Raw genomic sequence first — 20,777 nt, forward strand, 5'->3', positions numbered from 1 at the left:
ATGTGGCTGCCCGCCCCTGAGTCTTTCTGGGGAGACCATTTTGGACTCCAGACCTTCCTCTGTGAATACTTTGCTCTACAAGTCTCTGCGTCTTGATCCAATTTCTGTGATTTATATTTTCCATAATTCTCTCTGGTCAGGATTTTGAGATTTATGGCCCATGTGTGCTCTGCTGTCCTGTGTGCTGGAGGAGGCTGCCTGCATCTGCCCTGCCTGCTGTCTGCTGGGAATGAGTGCTCCTCATTCCAGGGTCTGGGGTGCGCCCCTCATGCCTGAGCCCCTCACCGCCTGCCTCTGCCTTTCTGAGGGGTGGCAAAGTCTCCCTCAGAGCCCTGCCCTCCTCCCTCACCCCCTCCTGAGACAAAGTTTTTCTGCCCTTAGTGGATTCAGAGCTGGCGCAGTTGGGGTCTGGGGCTGGAGGTGAGGCCTGGGCAGACCCCATAGAAGTGGAGAGCAGAGAGGTCCTGTAGGCTCAGGTGGGGGTGGAGCCTGCACTTTAGAGGGAAAATGGGCAGCATCTGATGGGCATCCTGGCACCACCCTGGCCGTAGCAGCAGGTGGCATGTGCTGGCCAGTCCCCTTCTGAGCTGGCCTCACAGGTGGCTGGGACGCGCTGCCCTTGGGCAGCCCCCCACATCCCCCGTCTCCCCTGGGGCCCCCATGCAGAAGCCAGTGCACGCTGTGGAGGGGGATCTGCAACTTTATTCACAGGTCCCAGCGGATGGAGGCAGCAAGGACAGGGATTCAGGCAGGGCTCCGGGGTGGCCTCTCCAGCCCCAGGATTGTCAGGGAACCCCTGATGGGTTGGTGGGGGTCGGAGGATGCAGAGTCCCACGAGCGACTCCCATGTGCGCGAGGGTGGAGGGTCTCTGCCTCGAGGGGCCTTGCTGGCCTGTCTATTTCCAGCGCCCGCCGACTTTGCCCTTGGCTGGGGTCCCAGCCTTCTTGCTGCTGCAGATGGGAAGCAAGTGGTCCTTGAGCGCCAGGGGCTCCGGCCGTGCCCCTCCGACCCCCCACTCTGGGCAGACTCTCAGCCCGGCCGCAGACCCGGCGCAAGCTCCACCCAGCTTCAGTTCAGGCAGCGCTCACTCACCTGTGTCTGGCGAGCCTGGGTTGTTAGGGTGGTCGGGGGCTGGCCATGTGAGCCCTGGCACCCTCCCTCTGTCCTCCCTTTCTTGCCCGAGGTGCCACTGCACACAGACCCCCGAGCTGGGGAAGGCTGTCTTGGCAGATAGTCATAACCCTCCCAGGCACTTGGCCTCCAAAGAGCTCCTGTCCCTCCAGACAGAGGCCGCGGACAGCCGGCGGTCCCAGGAGCCTGACCCGTGTGTCCGAGGCCTTCACGTGGCTGAGAGCCAGGAGGGGTTGGGTGCAGGTTAGGGACTGAGGTAGGTGGAGGACAGGAGTGCCCGTGCCCTTGAGACTGGCCCCTATTAGATTCTGGCTGAAGGCCGTGCCCTCACCCATGCTCGTGAGCACCCTCAGCGCACACACATGTGCACACACGCAGGCACAGGCACCCCTGACTGCACAACAGGGAAGCTGTGAGGTCGCCTGCAGCACGGAGGAGCTGGCCCCGGGGGTGGCGGGGAAGCCGGGGCCATGGGAGGAGGGAGATGAAGCCTAGAAAACATGGACACTCCAAGTAGCCCCCAAGCTCGGCGATCCTTGGGGAAATGGAACTGGCTGTGCATCTGGGCTTGGTGGCAGGATCCCCAACGTGGCACCGCCAGGAGCGCCCTGGGTGCAGGCCCGTGCAGTGGGCAAGCAGCTGTGCCAAAGGATCCCATAGCTCCCGTGGGGACCCGATTTTATGGATGAGGCGTCACCATCCAGAGGAGTCCGTGTTTTTGCCCAGCCTCACAGAGGGGCTGGGACGAAGCCCTGGCTGCTTAATTCCCCTGTCCTAGGTCCCCTTAGAGGGTGGAGCACTGGTGGCACCCTGGGGCCCAGGTTGGCGGCACCAAAGGCCACCTGAAGCAGCCTCGTCTAGGGGTCCCATGGCTGCCCTCTCCCTGCAGCCAATGACAGACTGCAGTGACAGACGCCAATGAGGGCATGATGGGTGAGCCCCACTGGGCTCCCTCCTCCGGACTCTGCCATCCCCCAGGGCTCCTCTGCATGCAGGGGGGAGAGGCTCTGAGTCCCTGACCACAGGCCTGCACATGCTGGCCCCAATGGCCTGGCCGGGTTAGTCTCATAATGGCCCTGCCAAGGCCAGCCACCGCCGGCCACCTCCAGCCCTTGTTAGGGACTGGCTACGGTGCCAGCTCCGCGGGCCCCTGTGCCCGGTGCGGAGCGAGGACAGCAGGGCTACTCACTGCTTCTGGGCCTGGTCGATGCGGCTCCTGAGCGTGGTGATCTGTGGACAACATGAGTGACTCACTGCGATGACCTGAGGGCCAGGCCTGGGGGAAGGCCCATCTCCGCTGCAGGGCGAACTGGGCTGTGCGACCCAGGGCTGCTGGGCCCCCACGAGGGCTACTCGGCTCCCTTACTGTCTCCTGGCTCCTTGCGCAGGGGGACACCGTCCCTGGGCCCTGGGGCTCGTGCCTGGACTTATTCTCGCCGGCCTGTACTGGCCTGAGCTGCCACACACAGCAGCCCGGAGCTGGCCACTTACCTTCAGCCTGCGGCAGGATGCGGGGCAGGGGGCATGGAGCATGCATGGGGCGAGGGGGGCAGGTGAGGCCTGCAGACCCCTCCTTCCCAGCTCCAGCTCCCTTCTGCCAACGAGCCCAGAGTCGGGAGCATACCTCCTGCTCCTGGGCCAGCCACTCCTGCCCTCCTGCCTGTGCCTGGGGTACTCTGTGGCTGCTCCTGGCTTGAGGCGGAGCTCCTGGGAAGGTGAGGCCCTTCCTCACTTGCCAACAGGGCAGCGGCCACTGGGCAGCCCCCGGCTATAGGCATGAGGGAAGAGTTGGGCAGAAGGAAGGCTCCAGGCTCCCTGCCGCCAGCATCCTGAGCGACCCAGGTTCTTGCCATGCGAGAGGTTCACCTCACCGTGCAGCGCACACCCACAGGCCTGGCCCAGGGCGGACCCAGCTACTTACAACTTGGCCAGCATCTGCACTCTGGCCCGGACATTCATGATCTAGAAAGACCAAGACGGTTACAAGGCTGGATGGTCGGCCGAGGCAACGAGGCCCTGCTGTGTGCTGGGCTGGCCTGGTGATGGCCCTCCAGGCTCTGGAGCCCCTGGGGACCTACTGTGACCACATCTATTCAGAGCCAGTGGGTCCCTGACTCAGCTCTGGGAACACAGCATGGGAAGGCCCGGTCCTGTGCGGTAAAGGCCATATCAGGGCCAGCCCCTCTGGGAGAGTTGCGAGAGTGAGGTCAGGCCTGTCCCCTATGCCTGGAGCCCCTGGGGACCGCTGTGGGAGGGACTGTAACCATCCTGCCTCTGTTCGAGGGGAGCGTGCGGAGGCTCAGGAGGAACAGGTGCCCTGCCCAGAGCCCCTGAGAAGGAGCTCGGATTTGCCCGGCTGGCGTGGACCGGTTGCCAAGCACCGCTGCACCTGTGTGGAGCAAGGCCTTGTGAGCAGAGCTGCCCTCCCCCGGAGCCCCTGGCAGTGCTGGACGGTGCACGCCGTGGTCTTGATGGTGACGCTGGAGTGTCTGCATTTGCCCCGAGCACACAGATCACTCATGGCTGCGCCCCTTGCCCCTGGAGCCCACGTGTGTGTTTGGGAGGGTGGAAAGAAGCTTGGCTTCCTCCCTGGCTCCCACGTTGTACCCCAGCCCCCGAGGCCGCCTTCCCGAGCCCCAGCTTAGCCTGCAGCGATGGTGCCTGTGTGGAAGGTCGTCTTGCTCTGTCCCAGAGGCGCATAGCCACAGGGTGCAGCGTGTCGTGGGCCCTGGTGGATGGGTTTGTGGAGGAGCTATTCGGAAAGGACGCCCCACACCGGGGGGCTCAGTGCCCGGGAGCTGAGCTCAATGACGATGGGGACTTTCTGTACGCTTACAGGGGTTCAGAGAGTGGACCCTGAATCCACTCTGCCATGGCTGCTCCCCCATGACAATCCTCATGGCCAGGGTGACCAAGGCCACCCAAGGGCCAGGTTCCTCGCTCTGGGTGCTGTGTGGCCAGCCAGGAGGATGGACTCTGGCCACAGTCCCCAGCAAGAGAGCAACCACAGCCAGGGGTCAGTGGCAACAGCCTGTGTGGGCCTCGTGGGACCCAGGCCTCTGGGGCGGGTAGGTCCAGAGTTTGGTAGGGGTGCAGGAAGCTGGCGGCCCTGGCTGGCGGATGAAAGCCACTGTGGCCCCAGGGCCGGAGGGGCTGGGACTCACATCATATTTCTGGCGTTTCAGCTTCTCCCCAAACTCAAACTTGTCGGTCTCCAGCTGGTACAGGGTATCCCAGAGCTCCTTGGCCTTGTCCCTGGGGCAGAGGAAGGGGCAGGGCTTCGTTGAATGAGGCCAAAGGTGGCGCCAGGCCCCTGGAGTCCTCCTCCAGCCGCCGAGGAGCCCAGCCTTGGCAGCCTCTGGAGTGGTCGTCAGCTCCTGCAGGGCCGCCCCCTGGGCTGAGCCCCGTGACCCCCGCCCCTTACCTCAGCTTGTCCTCACTGAGGTGGTCGATGTTGAGTGGCTTGCGTCTCTCGGCCAGAATCTTCTTCTTCATTTCGCGTGCCGTCTGCTTCTTGCCTCTCTTCTGGTCAGCCTGCAGGGAACAGGCCCAAAGAGCGGGCCGGACTCAGGAGGGCACACTGAAGGCGGCCAGCGTGCTCCCGGCAGCGGCAGGCACGCACCTTGGCCAGGTAGCTGCTGTAGTTGGCTCCCATGGAAGACAGGGCCTTCTTCTTCTTCAGGTCGTCCTCTGCCCTCCTCTTGGCGTCCTCCTCCTCCCTTCTGGCCTTTTCCTCCTGTGGAGACCCGTCCCCGAGATGCTCAGGGATGGAAGGAGGACAGTGCTTTCTGGGCAGACTTTAGGGACTGCCTGGAAGGAAGCCCCAGGTCTTGGCCAGGATGTGTTCTCTTGCAAGGGGTCCCGCAGGGTGTCGGGGCCTCAGCCAGTGGCTCTGATCATCGGCCAGCGACAGTGGGAACCCCAGGAGGAGGAAGGCCTCAGCCTCCTGAATTTCTCTGGACCTGGGGCTCAGCGGCAGAGGCAGGGGTGGGGATGGTGCTGTCCTTACCGCCAGTCTGTTCTGGCGCTCCCTCTCCTTCTCTGCACGAATCCTCTGCTGCTCTGCTCTCTCTGCACGTCGCTTCTCCTGCAGCCAGAGAAGGGGGTCTGCTCGGCCCTGCTCCCAGCTCCTCCGAGGGTGCCTGCCAGCCCCTGCTACAGCCTGAACTGCCCCACTCACGATTCTCTCTTTGAGAGCTATCAGCTCCTCTTCCTCCTTCTTCCGGGCTTCGAAATGGCTGTCGATGAGGGCCTGGAGCTCCATGAGGTCTTTGTTCTGGCGTTTCTTCTGGATGTCCTGTGGGCAGGGGCAGCGGGTGTCAGCCCCGCCCTCCCTCCAGCCTCTGCCCTGCCTGGCCTGCCTTACAGCACGAGGCCCGTCTCTCGCTCCAGCAGAGAAGCCCTGATCCCCTCGGCCACCATGAACACGGCAGGGGCAGAAAGTTTTGCCTTCCCCACATTGCCACGCTGCTATCCTCATAGGGGCCGAGGGGGGCCTGATTCCTGAGTCACAGAGTGGGGATGGTGCCCAGCTAGAAGGTCCTCAGCATCCTTAGGATGGACTGGCTCTGACCCGGCACTGTCACCATCCTCAGAGATGCCCAGCATGGGCCTGGCAGAGAGAAGACTGCTGAGTGAGATAAAGTTGTTGGATAAATAGATGGGTGTGTGAACAGAGGAACCGCGGATGGGTGGATGACTGCTGGAGGATGGAGGCAGATGAGTGGGTGGATGGATAGATGGGTGGAGGGAGGGATGTGTGGATTAACGGCTAGAGGGTGAGTGGATGGGTGGGTGAGTGGGTGGGTACATGGATAGATGGGTGGATGAGTGGGTGGTTGGGTGAGTGGGTGGGTACGTGGATAGATGGGTGGATGAGTGGGTGGGTACGTGGATAGATGGGTGGAGGGAGGGATGTGTGGATTAACGGCTAGAGGGTGAGTGGATGGGTGGGTGAGTGGGTGGGTACGTGGATAGATGGGTGGATGAGTGGGTGGGTGGGTGAGTGGGTGGGTACGTGGATAGATGGGTGGATGAGTGGGTGGGTACGTGGATAGATGGGTGGAGGGAGGGATGTGTGGATTAACGGCTAGAGGGTGAGTGGATGGGTGGGTGAGTGGGTGGGTACGTGGATAGATGGGTGGATGAGTGGGTCGGTGGGTGATTGCATGTGTGACTGGATAATGAATGGATAAATGGCTGGCTGGGTGGGTTGGGTGGGTGGGTGGGTGAGTGGATAATGGATGGATGAACGGATGGATGGGTGCATGGGTGAGTGGATAGATGAAGAGATGGATGGGTAGGGGAGTGGGTGGGTGTGTGGATGAATGGATGGATGGGTAGGTGAATGGGTGGGTGGGTAGGTGGGTGGGTGGATGGATGGTGGGTAGGTGAATGGGTGGGGGGGTAGGTGGGTGGATGGATGAATGGATGGATGGGTAGGTGAATGGGTAGGTGCTTACGTGGGTGGATGGATGGATGGATAGAAGGATACATGGAGGAGAAGGGAAGAGAGATGTTTATTTTTAGAGGGGTTTCCTGTGGTTCAGGAATATGTTATGGTAGAATTGCCCAGATCCAGGAGGCCCCAGCTCTGGCTGCTTGGGAGAAAGTGACCTGCTAAGGCCTAGCCTGGAGCCCAAAAGCTGGGGTTTGGGGAAATGGTGGCCATGTTGACCAGAGTCCTGTAAACTTACATCGAAGTCCACCTTCTCCCCTTCTGGGATCTTAGGAGCAGTGAGTCTGAAGAGAGACAGAGAGGCCCGTGAGCAGAGACCCGGGGACCCACCCCAGAGGGTCGGCCTGTTGCTTTCCCTCACCTGGTCCCTGCTGGCCCTGGTATCCTCCTGTCCTGGCCCCCAGGCGAGGATGCCTGCCTAGTGGCACGTTTGACCCAGCTTTATTCTTAGGAGCTTTGTAGCCCACCATCTCGAGAGTGGCTTGAGCCCCTCAAGAAGGCTTCAGCTCCTGGCACCGCCAGCTCCCTTTCAGCTTCTGGCCATTGCAAGTGTCACTGCACCCCAGCTACCAGGGAGGGCACCTCCGTTTCCTTCCCAGATAAACACACACAGCCAGGTCAGGTGAGAAGCTATGGCCACCATGCACGGCGGTGGCCTCCATGGCAGGAACAGCTGCTGTGAGTCTGCGCCTTTCCCCAGCCCCTCTTTCATCTTTCTCTCTGGGGGCCCAAAGGGATGAGAGGGGGCAGGGAAGAATGCAATCTGGAGGGGAAGCGAGGCCCCCTCTCTGGCTGGGTGTGGGGTCCGCTCCTCTCAGCAATACATTCCAGATGCAGCAAAGAGTTAAAACAACAACGATTTTTTCCAACAAACCATAGAAGAAACTAGAGCTAAATATCAATCAAAAACTGGAGCGGGAAAGGGTTTCCTAAGCTCAGAAGCACCAGAAGGTGCCTCTCAGGGAAAGAGGGCCAGATGACTCCACGCAAATGAAAAACTTATGTCTGTGAGTAAAACAGCAAGATGGAAAGGCAAAAAAAAAAAAAAAAAAAAACCCACCAGAAATAAAAAACCAGACTAGAAAAATATTTTCAGCAAATACAGAGAAGACTTATATCCTTATGCAAACCGATGATTAAGAAAACACAGAGACGCCTCCACCATGAGGCAGAGGAGCGCCGGGCAGAGCTACTAATTCTCAGAGAAGAAAGACGACCCATCCACAAACAGGGAAGTGCTGGCCCCAGTGACTCTGGGGGCGCGGAGCCAGGCAGCTCTGAGATGCCGATTCCCGACGTAAAAGCACGTTTCTGTCCTCGGGCGAGGAGGGTGTGGGGTACGGACCGCTCGCATCCCACGCAGGAGACAGCGCTCCAGGCCGTCGTGGAAAGCAGTGTGGCACTGGGGGCCAGAACAATTAGGAACATTCATACTCCTTGACCCAGTAATTCCAGTTCTGGGAACGCAGCCTGTGGAAATAACCCTAAAGACAGAAAACGCTTTCCAAGCAGCGTTATTTATGATAGTAAAATATTGGGGAAAGCCTGCGAGAGGGGAATGGCTAGGAAAATTATGGTTTGTCCAATTGATGGAATATTATGTGGCCATTCAAAATATTTAAGAAGACTATGTAAAAACATGGAAAAATACTTATGAATAGTGCTAAGTTTTAAAAAAGCAGAATTCAAGGCTGTATAGACAGCGTGAAGCTTGAAAAGCAGCACAGAGTTTAAATCTTTTTTTCCAAGCCCTATGCATGGAAAAAGGAAGAAATAAGGCTTTTTATTTCTCTCTGCTCTTTTCCACAGTCTGGCTGGCTGGGTAGGAGAATTATACATGACATTTTTTTCTTCATTCGACTTTTATGTATTTTCCAAATTTCCTTTAATGAGGTGTTTTATTTTCATAATGAAAACACAAACAATTTTTCTAAAATGAGAAAGTATCTCGTGATCAGGCATTACCGCACTTAAAATCGCTGAAAAGTTAAGTGCAAAGGACAGAAATGTGCCGGCTCTGCCCCTAGATGTTCCCACTCTTCTCCGGAGAGTCTGCAGGGCCCCCCAAGCAGAAGCCGGCAGTGAGCACGTGCTGGGGTGCCCTGAGTGAGCGCGTGCTGGGGTGCCCTGAGTGAGCGCGTGCTGGGGTGCCCTGAGTGAGCGCGTGCTGGGGTGCCCTGAGTGAGCGTGTGCTGGGGTGCCCTGAGTGAGCGCGTGCTGGGGTGCCCTGAGTGAGCGCGTGCTGGGGTGCCCTGAGTGAGCGCGTGCTGGGGTGCCCTGAGTGAGCGCGTGCTGGGGTGCCCTGAGTGAGTGCGTGCTGGGGTGCCCTGAGTGAGCACGTGCTGGGGTGCCCTGAGTGAGCGTGTGCTGGGGTGCCCTGAGTGAGCGTGTGCTGGAGTGCCCTGAGTGAGCGTGTGCTGGGGTGCTCTGAGACTCCACCTCCTGCAGAGGAAGGGAAGTTGAGACAAAAGGGTGAATCTTGCACCCACCGAGTGCTGCCACTTGTACTGATCAAAAGCAGAAGAGTCAGAAGAGCTGCATTTAAAAAGCCAGTCCATGAAGTGCTCACAGGCGGGTGTGATGAGGACGAGGTCCTCTGAATTCTTCCCAGAGGGGAGCAGGGGCCCTGTACATCGGGCTGTTTTGGACATGGTTGCAGTGTCCTTCTGAAGTGGGTTTCTGGGGTAAGACCCCTCTTTCTTCCACTTCCCGACTCACTTTCCTGTCTATTTTCGCAGCTAGGTACTATGACAGGGGATGGTGGGGTCCCCCAAAGGCCATGGGGGTGTGCTGGTGGCCCGATTCCCTACACCCCAGCACCCCGCCTTCCTTCCTAAACTTTCTCCCACCCACCTCTCCTCCTTCCTTCCTTGTCAGTAGCCTCCTCCTGCAGGAAGCCCTCCTTCTCTGCACCAGATGACCCTGCTGGGCCTCCCAAGTCCATCTCCCAGGTGACCCTGGTCTCTCCCACCCTGCACCCTGAGCATTCATCCCTCCAAGTGCAGGCTCCAGGCATCTGGCCGTGTCCTGCGCCCAGCCCCACCCCAGAACACACTTGGCCAGGCGCTCCAGGACCCCACACTCACTTGGGTCTCGGCTTTTCCTCTGTCCAGCGCAGCACCAGCATGGGGGAAGGAGAGAGACAGCCAGGGTGAGAATGGGCAGCGAGGGGCCCTGGTTCCCCCTCACTGAGGGCCATCCTCTTTTCCAGCTGTTGTCCCACCAACCTCCAGAAACAAGAGGGCCCTGTTTCTGCTCTAGGCCTGCAAAAGCCCATGGTGGGGTCGGAGGGGAAGAGGTCAGGGAGGAAGGGTGAGGAAGACGAAGGGAAGAAATGGGAGCATCCTTGAAGGCTGCGAAGGGAGGAGAGGAAGGACAGAGGACAGGGGCTTGGGGATGAAGATTGGGAAAGAAGGGACTTGGGAGAAAGAGGAGCGGGTGCACCCTGCCTGGGCTCTGGTGCTGCTGGCTGACCCCCACAACTGTGTGGCAGAAGCTGGGAGTAGCGGCACCCTTGAGGCCCCCGCAGCCGGACCCCAGCAGCACCCTTCGGAGTAGCAAGGCCTGCAAGTCCTGGCCATCGGAGACCCCCACGCCAGGGGAAGAGAAAGAGGAAGGACAGAGGGAGAGGGAGGCAAGGCAGCGAGAGAGCCTGCCTGCCTGTCCTCTTCCTCATGGTGACCAGAGCCAGGGTCCAGCACCCCAGGCGGCAGGGCAGGCCCTTACCTTCCACGTCCTCCTCTTCGATGTCTTCGAGGTGGCACAAGCGCACATGCAAGAGAAAAGCCAGGGCGGCTGCGGGGGGCTGCGGGGGGCTGTGGGGGGCTGCGGGGGGCTGTGGGGGGCTGCGGGGGGCTGCGGGGGGCTGTGGCAGACACGAGGCACACCCCTCTCGCTTGGACCGCTATTCCCCAGGGTGTGCCTGTGGGGCCGGTGAATGGCTGCCTGGGGAGGGATGGAAGGGGCTGGGTGCCCAGTGGAGCCCTGCCCTGAAGACCTGGTGGAGAGCAGGAAGGACACGGATACCTCTGGGGACAAGGCTGGAAGCTAAGGGCACTGGGTCTCATCTGTCCCCCCGGCCTATCCTCTTGGGTCTGGCAGGGTCAACCTTGGAATCTCCTTGGACCAATCTTGTTGGACCCTCCCCAAGAAGAGGGCACTGCAGCTGGGTGGGTGCGGCCCCTTGGCTTGGAGTTTCCTGGTGCCTGACCCCTGCCTTTGAAGCCTGTGTTGCTGCGTGGAACTTAGCAGGGTATGGAGTGACTACAGGCCCTCAGGCCGCAGAAGCCTCTGCCGGCAGTGTGAGGTCTAACTCCTGGCTGGTCTTAGCCCTAGGAGCCCCTCCCTGAGTCCAGAATGTCCACCACTGCCCCGCCGTCCACAGGCCAGGGGCCCAGGCATGCTCACCCCGACCACCCCGAGGCCTGCCCTCTGACTGCCACATGGCTGCTCTCCTGAGACTGGGATGGGCCCCTCTGGGACCCCCATGCTCCCTATCCCTGGCTGGCCTGGCCCAGCTGGGGCCCAGGAAGGGGTCTGCTGCTGGCCTAGTGGCACCCACCCACCCTGTCCCTTCAGTCTATGCTCTGGGCCTTAGGTGGCAGCAAGGCCGTCAACATGCGATGCCCTTGGCCCTTGGAGTCTGACCTGATGCCGTCCTCTGCACTTGGCTGAGGCCAGCAGGCCTGGGCCCAGGGGTGTGGGTGGGGGTCCTGCCTTGCCCGTGCCTGGCCCGGGGTTCGAGGGCCTCTAGTCCTCCTCGCTGGCAGACCCCTCGGTGGCCTGGGACCCCCCCACACAGCACAGAGGACCTGTGTCGCCCTTGGTTTTGCAGGTGGGCCTGAGTCACCCTTACGGACACCCTGGAGGGGTATGCACAGGAGGGAGTGGCGGGGCGTCCTGCTCGCAGAAGCCTGGCTGAGGACCCGGAAGGAATGGCGTGATGAGGACAATGGGTGGGCTGCTGGCCCCGCATCCCTGACGTGGGGGTTTTGCTAGGTGCAGCGCCTGCCTGAGGAGCCCCTTGGGGTGGGAAGGCCAGCCAGGGAGGAGGGAGAGGTCAGGTGGGAGGCTGAGCACTGTGGGGAGCGACCACACAGCCAAGTGGCAAAGCTGTCCCGGCAACCCTGCCTCCTCTGCTCCTGCTGCCCCCCTGCTGTCTGTCTGTCTGTCTGTCTGTCCGATTGCCTCAGTGCTGGTTCCAGAGCGACCTGGCGCCCCTGTCACCTCCACATCTCCTGGACACCTTCTCCTGTGAGGCTGGAGCCCCTTCCCCCTCCTAGCATGTCCCTTCTAGTCCAGGGGCCTCTCTGAGGCTGGAGTCCTGCCAGAACTCAGGCCCAGCAGGGAGGAGCCCCTCAGCCCCACAGCTGCTGAGAATGGTGGGGGGCGGTGCTGAGAAGCACTTCCCAGCTGGGGCCCCTGCTTTGAATCTGCAGCTTTCTGACCTCCACCCAGGGGGCCTCTCACACCGGGTGTGTCTGGCTCAGGCCCAGGCAATGGGTGGGATGCCGGGACCTGGCTGGGCCTTTGCACGCACGGCCCCCGGCTGTTCCAGGTCCCCACGTCCCCACCTTGGGCCTCAGCCTGCTTTCTGCTTCGCTCCACTTGCCCCTCCACCCTCCCTTCCACCTCACCCCTCCCTATCTTCCTACTTCTGGCTTGCTAACTGGAGCAGGGTGGAGACCTGTCCTCCTGGGCTCTTCCCACCCCACCTTGGTGGATCCAGAGGGTCCCAGTGGACCCCAGCACTGTCCTCCCAAGGCCTGCTCTGCCTGGGCCTCAAGGCTGGTCACCTCCACCTCCCACCTTCCTGTTGGCGGCCTAGGAAGAGCCTCGTTGTCCCCAAGCTACGGGATCCTCTCTGCCTGGGTGACCCAAAGGGAACCCTCACCCGATTAGCCAGGCCTTCCTACGCCAGGGTCCTCACTCTGTCCCCAGCCCAGAGGCCAGAGCAGGCTAAGCTGTTGGTGGCGAACATCACAAGGGGTGGGCACAAGGGAGAAAGCGGGAGAGGACAGAAGGGAGGACAGGGCTCTGGCCTGGAGTCTGGGGAGCCGGCGTACGTACCTTCCTGAACCTCCTCTGCAGAAGCGGCACCGTGGAGAGGGTTGGGGGGAGAGAGAACCAGTGTGAGAGAGGCAGTGCGGAGAGCAGGGGAGATCGAGGCTGGGTGGAGGGGGCGGGCAGGGCGGGGAGCAGCCTGGGTCATGCTGGCTACGTGGCCCCTCTTGTTCCTTCTTGGGTCCTGCGCCCCCCACATGGCCACAGGTGCCCATGTGGCGCTGAAGTCATGCACGTACCTGGCTCATGAACTTCATGGGCCAAGGAGGCCACGGAACAAGAGGCAAAACCACGGGTCAGAGGTCAAAGGAGGAGGGTCCGAGGTTAATGGAAAAGCGGCCCCGTCGCCACTCGACGACGCCGAGGGTGGGGCGTGCAGGGAGCGAGCAAGACAGGGTGGGAGTTAGCCCAGGTGCAGCCACCGCCCCAGTCCCACGTCCTCAAACCCTGCTCTCTGCATCCCCCACATACTCTGCCTCGAAGGTGGGGAAACTGAGGCTTGGAGGGTGGCCGGGAGCTGTGGCTCCCGCCCTTGGTGGCACAGGCTCGGCACTGGGCCTTCGTTTGCTCGCCACCATCCCCTCTCCTTCCTGCAGATCCCCCGGAAGGGTGTCCATGCCTCTGGCCACGGCACCAAGGCCCATGCGCAAGGTTGTAGCCTGGCTGGGTGGCACTGGGGGCCCACGAGGGCATGGCTGGTACCCTGGGAGGTAGAGCCACAGATGGGCCACGGGAGGTGTCCCCAGGATCCCCACTTCCTGGCATCCCAACAGCTGGGGGCCCACTCGTTCTTTGCCTCATCAGGTTGTTCCCACACTCCGAGGGTGCTAGCAGCCCCAGGCAACACTGATGGCTCTGCCTGCTGATCTGGGGATGGGACCCCAGCCCTCCCATCTGCCCCTAGCCTGCGTGAACCCCAAGGGTCCCATAGCAGAGGGCTGTAAGGGAGTCTGGGGGACTGGTGAGGGCACTGTGCGAGCCCGAAGGAGCTGACTGTGCTGGGCTGCAGGGCTCTGCCCCCAGCCGCCTTCTCTCCCCTCATCCTGTGCTGTCCTAAGATGTGGCCAGGGGTCCTGGCCAGGCCCAGGGGTCGACACCACCATGGGCTCTGGGCTGCCCTCCGTGGCGTGGAGGGCTAGGGTGGGCCTATTTCTGGCCCTGCAGCGTCCCCTCTTCCCCATGCTTGGGATGCCCTGCTGACCAGTAGCCCAGCCCACACCTACCTGGGGAGTCCCTGGCCCTGCTACCTGGGGGGCTGTGGGGAAGGAACCCATCCTCAAGGCCCCATGCCCTCTCTGGTTAAGCATTGGCTGTGGTTAGTGGGTTATGTTAGGGCCACATGTGGGGGCCCCTTGGCTGGCTGGCACCTCGTGGCTTCCACACCCCTCCCCCACCACCATGTGGGCTCCAGCCAGGCCCCGGGCCCCACATGGGGACCAGAAGTCCTATGTCCTCATACCTTCCTCATGGACTTCTGCAGCTGAGGAGAGCCGGGGGTTGCAGGTGGCAGGGGGAGAGAGGAGAGGGTTAGACAGGGACACACGGCAATCCTTAGAGGCGGGGTGGAGGTCAATGTTGGGTGGACAGGAAGGCTGGGGGTGGGCATGGGGACCGGGGCCTTGGACCTCACTTACCTTCCTCTTGGGCTTCCTCTGAGAGCCAGAGAAACCGGGAGCAGGTGAAGGTGGGGTTGGGGGAGAGAGGGAAGAGACAATCGTTAGAGGAATGTCCTATGGCTGCAAGGACAGGAGGCCACCAGCCTGGAGCTCACTGGGCCGGGGGGAAAGATGGGGGTCAGCCCTTCATCTCTGGCCAGCCCTGGCAAGCAGGGACTCCCACCAACTGAGCAGGTTACCGTCAGCTCGGCTGGGCCGAGCCGGGGGGTTCTGAGGCCTCTCCTCCCTCCTGGGGTCCTGGTATTCCCATGCCTGGAGGCGTTTGTGCACAGAGGCCTTTGCTAAGTCCTGCTCTGCAGGTGACACAAGTGAAGATGGGGACAAGACCCACAGGCCTGTGCCAGGCCTGGCTCTGAGAGCCCCTGGAAATGAGGCTGGCACTGAGGGGTCTTAGGGGACATGCCACAAGAAGACCCTTCTGTGGCCTACTGCCCTGCCACGTGGCTGCCCCAAGAGAAAAGAAGGCTCTCCAGGGCCACATGTCCCTCACAGAAGTTCGGCTTTCCACCTTTTCGTCAGAGAAAGAAATGTTTTGCTCACGTTGTTAGGGTAGCCAAGTGTTTTCAAAATATTTTCAAAACATAGCACTCAAGACTCCTCACAGGACAGCCCAGCCTGTTAGGGTTGCGTGAACGTGCTCCCCTGTTGAGTGGGTGCCAGGGATTCCGGGGCAGTGCCGTCGGCCTGAGAACCGCCGCCCCGCACAGTTCCCAGGTGCGCCCACACCCGCCCACGCCTGCCCGGGCACGATGAAGACACCCACAGACCACACCTGGCCAGCGCAGGGAGGGGGCTCCAGGCTCCACCCAGGGTTACAGCACAGGGTGGGGGGGGTGTGTGGAGAGATGGAGACAGAGAGATGGAGATGGGGGTGGAGAGATGGGGACAGAGAGGCCAAGAGGGACAGAGACTGAGAGACAGAGACCAAGAGGCTGAGAGATACAGAGACAGAGAGAAGCTGAGAGAGACACCGGCACACAGAGAGACGAGGGTGCCAGGAGAGACACAGAAAGGAACTGGAGAGAGAGGGAGAGACGCTGAGATGCTGAGAGATGCAGCGCTGGGCATGGCAGGGCGCTTGGTGTTAATGAGAGTGAGGCCTTCATGAGCAGCCCCTGGAACCCACACACCATGGCACACGGAGGATGAAGGGTTAATGAAGGACCACGAGTGTGTATTAATCCACTAAAGAGATGGGGTTAGTGATGATCTCACTCATCATTAATTCAGTGATGGCCTCATTCATCAGTCATTAATGATGAGGAAGATGGACGGTGGATTGATAAGCTAGAGGCGGCCTGGAGCAGCCCAGGGAGGGGATTTCTGTGAGTGTCACACGGGAGGGAGGTTAAGGAGGGGCTGGGGGGCTTCCGGTGGTTGCCGGAGTTACCTTCTTCTTCGTACTGCTCTGCATTGGGACAGAACAAAAGAGGGGACCACGTTAGACAGGGCCACCCATGAAGGGAGGGGAGGATGAGGAGCCAGCGTGTCCCGGTTCTAGCGATTCCCCCCGGCCAGTGGTGGGCAGTCGGGGATCCTCAGGCCCAGAGGAGGCGCTGGGGAAGGCAGAGGCTCTGGTGATGGTGGTCGCTTTCGGGGGGCTCAGGGGTCCTAGATGCCCACGTCCCACATTGTGTGTAAGAGAGGTGGAGAGATGGGACCCAGAGCCGGACACGTCCCTGCAGGCCCCTCAGGACCATGTGTCTATGCATTGGGGAAGAGACGAGGCCCCCAGTTGGACAGCTATTTTCTGGGGGTTGCTCAGAAGGCACCCATGGTGGCAGCCGACCTGGGGCTGCCGAGGGGACCCATGGTATACACAGCCTAGCCCCTGCCCACATGTGACCCTTCTGTCTAGAGCAGGAAGTAGAACGAGAATGGCTGTTACACTTACCCTCCACCTGTTCACTGTGGGGCAGGAGGAGAGAGAGAGAGAGAGAGAGGTGGTGAGGCTGGATTTGTGCAAACGTTAGCCTGTTCTCCAGCCCCACCAAGCCGAGGGGCCGGGGTCCCAAGCTGGGTGGGGGTCAGCCTCCAGCTGGGTACTCACACTTCCTCGTCAGACATGGTGAAGGTGGGTGCTTTCTGCAGAGAGAGATTGAGAGAGAAAGAGGGTGGAAACAGAGCTAGGAGCTGCCTGGGCGGAGGGCAGAGGTGGCTCTCAGAGCGGCGCTGTAGGGGGACCGCAGGCAGTGTTTGGGGGCCAGCGCTGGTCTTGGGCAAGTCTACCTCCTTGGGCCTCCCTTCTCCCAGGGTTCCCAGCCCCTCCCAGCCCTTGGCGTCCCTGACTCTGTCTCCTCTTCCAGCCCTGGCTCCAGCCTGGAGCTTGGAATCTTGGAGCTGGACGGGATGTTGGAAGGCCGTGGAGTCCACCCCACCCGGGGCAGACATCCTCTCTGCAGCATCCCCTGAGGGGGTCATCCAGAATGCAGAGCGCGTGCCCAGCCCACTCTGGACACAGGAAGATCTTGCTGATGTGGCTGAAACCTGTCTCTGGATGTTCTCTGCCCAGCGGGTGTAGGTGGGTTTCATCGGGAGCCCCTGGGTGACCAAGGCCGGCTCTGCGAGATGGGGAGTCTGCTCACCCTACTGTTCCCCATGAGAACCCCTCTTCCCTGGTTGAGCTTAAAGCTCCCTTCTGTGCCTGTTTTCCTCTGGGGCGCCCAGAAGCCCTGGTGTGCCCCCCACACCCCTCCGAGGACCCCTCCTGATCACGGAGCAGGGAAGCTGTTCTGTCTCCTGAAGATGTTGTGCTGAGCCCTGGAGCGTGCTGGGGTGGGCCTGGGCTGCTTCCCGTGCATCCCCTGAGCCGGGCTCCCTGCCAGGCACAGTTGGACTGCAGCAGCCCCCCATCATTTCCCTCCCTGCGGCCCCTTTCCCCAGCCCTGGGCATGCGCTGGATCTGCCTCTGCCTAGGGGAAGCTCCGTGCCCGGGACTGGCCACCCCGTCCATGTGCTGCGGTGGCCCCAGGCCAGCGAGCTGGGGACCGTCTCTGTGTGAGCTGGCCACCGCAGCACACCGGGCGGCCGGGCCTGGGGAGATGCCGAGCAGCTGCACCGTGTTGGCCGCGTTTTAGAAACAAAGTTCATGACAACACAGCACAGATCACTGGAAGACAATGGTTACGGCCCCCCTGGGAGTGCTGTGTAAGAAAAACACACGTTCATCAGCTAAAAATGCATCCACGTTGCATCGCTGAGGTGGGAACCATTTTCCAAACTCTCGGTCAAGAATGTTAATTTTCCCAGAGCAACTCAAGCTCCATGCGAAATTAACCAGCAGATAGCTCTCTTCCAGGCGAAGGGGGCGGCTTTTTCCTATCCCAGAATCTCTTCCTGAGACTCTGCTGCCCCTCAAGTTCAGCCTCGTGTAACTGCCTCGGCTGAGCCGGGCTCATCCCACCAGCCAGAGTTGCCCAGGCCCCCAGTGTGAGCCCCCCCGACAGGCCACTCACTGGCCGCTGGGGCTTTGCTTCACCCTTAGTGCTGTCCTCCCAGCTGGCTCAGGCCCCAAGTCCCACAGCCTCCTCCAGGGCCACCTTCTGTAGGGAGGAGTGTCATCGAAGCGGGGGAACGAAGCCTGGCCCTGCCCTGCTGTGCCCACCCCAACCCCGGCCAGGCTGACACCTGTCGGCCACTGCAAGATGGGGGCGGCTCGGCCCTTGCCTGGGGTGGGTTATTTATAAGGAGCCAGTGGCAGCTGAGGTGTCCAGAAATAGGCAAGACATCTCTGCCCAGAAACCCAAGACGTGGGTGAGTCGGGTTCGAGAGCCCCGCCCTCCTTGGCCCACAGCGGCCCCCTCGCCCTCAGGCACCCAGGCCCTCCCCAGCTCCTCATATTTCCCTCCTGTCCCCCTAGGCCAGAGTCACATGGGTCACATGGGTGCTCCGATGCCCCACCCCCAGGCAGAGTGACCTGAAAGCCCCCCATTGTGAGGCGGCAAAGGCCCACTCTCCAAGTGGGGAAACTGAGGCACCTTCTTTTCTGCTGAGCTCTGTTCCCCTCAGTTTGGACTGTGTCATTGCCTCTGTGGTGGGGAGGGGCTGGTGTCGGGGGTGCGCTGGGGGCAGGGGGTGGCATTTCAGCAGCTGAGGAGCAGTTAGTGCCTGTGTGAGTCAGATTCCCGGGGCGCATGCATCACCCTTCCCTCCTTCAGAGGTGACGGGGCCAGGGCAGGGTGGTGAGACAGCCTGCCCCTCCGTCGCTGTGGCCCCAACCATGCGCCCAGACCTGTGTCCATCCAGCCAGTCTTTGCTTTGCCCCTCGTTCTCCCATGGACTTCAGGAGGGGCGGCCAAGCCCTGATCAGACGGCACAAGTCAGGGGGACCGTGTCCAGGGCAGGGAGGGTGGGCAGGGCCTCTTTTGAGGGCCTGCTCCCCCAGCCTCCAGCCAGGGACAAGATGGGGCCCAGCCCCTCACCCCTCACTCCTGCCCCATCCTGCCTCAGCCCAGCCCCTGTCCATTCTGTCCCGTGCCTCCACACACTGGCCCCCAAGGCGGTGCGGTCTTTAGAGGCCCCCAATCAGATGCACTCCTGGGGTGGCCTTCCATGAGCCGCTGCCCTCCTGTTCCCGTTTTTGTCTCTACAAAATGGTGGTGTTGGAGGCCTAGGCTTCGAGAGCAGCACAGAAGGCCAGGATGGGCCCGAGCGAATGTCCCCGTGGTGGCCGCAAGCCGTCAGCCTGAGCCCTGGCAGCTCCCCTGCTCCGCCTCTGCCCCGATGCTCACACCCTGTGCCTCTCTGCGTGCCTTCGGGCCACTCCCTCACACCGGGCTTCCCTGAGCCCCGACTTCCTCCCTCCCGGCCTCCACATCCCGCCTTCCTCTGCATTCTCCCAGTGCTGAGACCATCACGCCACTGTGTCCACATCCCAGACTCTCCGGGCTCTGAAGCAGCTGCTTGGGGGCTCTGAGCCACAGGGCTTCAAGTTGAGATGCTTGGCACCACATGGACCTGGGACCTTGGCGCCCCAGGACCCCAGAGTGTCCCCGGAACGAGGGGCCATCCACCCACACACGGGAGGCCTTGTTGGCCCCATCGGCCCCATCCCTGGGCGGCCGCTCCTGCCCATACCCACCTGTGGGTCTCTTGTGAGAAGGGCTGGAGCTCCCTGTGGACAGGACCGGCTGCAGGCACTGGCGCCCGGCTGCGGGACTGGTGTTATAGTGACATTTGATCTTCCCAGAAGCCCATTGGCCAGTGGCTGGGTGGCCAGGGCGTGTGGGGAGCCGCGGGGGGGTGGGTGCTGTGCCCATGCAGGCCCCTTACCAAGTATAGGAATGGCCAGAGGAGGCCGAAGGAGGCCAGGATGCCGAGGACGTGCTTGGAGAAGGAGGCAAGGTCCTCCCTCCGCTTCTCAGAGCTGTCAGCTTCTATTTTTACTCCCAGCACTGGGCACATTCTTGATGGGCTGAGGAGGGGAGGAGGAGGGTGCTGGGGAGCCCTGGGGCACAAAGCCGAGGGCTCTCTCTTGGCCAAGCTGGTGTGGGGTCACCAGAGCCAGGCCCCCACTAGTTTCCCAGTCCACCAGCCCCATCTCTCTGAGATGTTCTGTGGGAGAAACGTTTTGTCCAGGAAAAGGGTCTGTGCAGCCCGGGTTCCCTCCTGCCATTGCCCCAGGCCCTTCCTGCCTCCCCCAGGGGAGGAAGCAGCCCAAGGTCTGGGAGACCCCCATGGAACTGAGGCCAGGTTCCCATCAAGACCCCCTTAGAGGCCAGCTCTGCCTCCCCAGGTGGACGCCTTTGGGGCTCCCACAGCAAGTGGGGGAGAGACACAGCCAGGCTGGCTTCACCCTGTCTGCTGTCCTCCCCGGGGCTGGTGCTGTTGGAGGGGGCTGGCCCTGGAGCCCTCCCTCCAGGTCCTGTCTCACGCTGGGGCCCCGGGGCCCCGGGTACTCACGGTGGCCGTTACTGTCGGTGCCACCGTGTTTTGCAGGCTCAGCGTGGGTCAGAGACTAGCATTTTTTCCCTCAGGACCCAGGTGGCACCGTCCGACCCGCAGACACCCTTCCCTGCCTCCGCTGGCCAGTGAGGCCAACAGCTTGGATGGCCCTGCCTCTTGGATCAGGGAAACTGAGGCACCAAGTTGGGGAGAGCAGTCTGGCACCTGACTCACCCCCTCACTCCGCCCAGACCCCACAGGCTGGGCACAGGTGGTGGTGACTGTGGAACTGTCAGGTTCAGGCAAGGTTGGTTCCTTTTTGGCCGGCTCCCAGGATAGGGGTGAGCCCCAAGAGGCGCGGATGAGGTCCCTGTTCTCCCCAGGCTTGCAGTCAGAGACATCAGGACAACCCGGCAGGGGCTCACAGTGCCGGGGACCGGGTCGGGGCTTCCAGAAGGCCTTGGGTGGCACCTCATCAACCCCTCCATGGAAGAGCAAGGCTGCAGAGCCTGGGGCAGGGTGTGCCTGAGGTCACATCACAAGGCGGGATGGCCCCAGGCTGCCG

The 20,777-nt window shown here is 61.6% G+C and overlaps 2 protein-coding genes across 4 annotated transcripts; both read right to left on the reverse strand.

The window, feature by feature from the left end:
• Positions 1 to 682: 682 nt before the first annotated feature.
• TNNT3 (troponin T3, fast skeletal type) lies at positions 683 to 6,865 on the reverse strand. 3 transcript variants are annotated; one of them, XR_013523611.1, is made up of 8 exons: positions 6,829 to 6,865; positions 5,313 to 5,429; positions 5,142 to 5,219; positions 4,755 to 4,868; positions 4,557 to 4,666; positions 4,297 to 4,387; positions 2,322 to 3,094; positions 683 to 951 (listed from the first exon to the last, which is right to left on the reverse strand). XR_013523611.1 is itself a non-coding variant. In XM_054241227.2 (8 exons), the coding sequence occupies exons 2-8, from the start codon at positions 5,394 to 5,396 to the stop codon at positions 897 to 899; spliced, it is 573 nt and encodes a 190-aa protein (XP_054097202.1). In that variant the 5' UTR covers positions 5,397 to 5,429; positions 6,829 to 6,865; the 3' UTR covers positions 683 to 896. The 3 variants fall into 3 exon arrangements, 2 of the variants coding, with proteins under 2 accessions (XP_054097202.1, XP_054097200.1); XM_054241227.2 differs by having other exon boundaries at positions 2,322 to 2,362; XM_054241225.2 differs by having other exon boundaries at positions 3,054 to 3,094.
• A 9,363-nt stretch (positions 6,866 to 16,228) lies between these two features.
• Positions 16,229 to 20,762, reverse strand: LOC144578207 (uncharacterized). Its single transcript, XM_078341784.1, has 4 exons — positions 20,447 to 20,762; positions 19,601 to 19,742; positions 19,410 to 19,486; positions 16,229 to 16,414 (listed from the first exon to the last, which is right to left on the reverse strand). The coding sequence occupies exons 1-4, from the start codon at positions 20,698 to 20,700 to the stop codon at positions 16,357 to 16,359; spliced, it is 531 nt and encodes a 176-aa protein (XP_078197910.1). The 5' UTR covers positions 20,701 to 20,762; the 3' UTR covers positions 16,229 to 16,356.
• Positions 20,763 to 20,777: the final 15 nt, after the last annotated feature.

Source organism: Callithrix jacchus, chromosome 10 (assembly GCF_049354715.1).
Source record: "Callithrix jacchus isolate 240 chromosome 10, calJac240_pri, whole genome shotgun sequence".
Taxonomy (NCBI): Eukaryota; Metazoa; Chordata; class Mammalia; order Primates; family Cebidae; genus Callithrix; species Callithrix jacchus.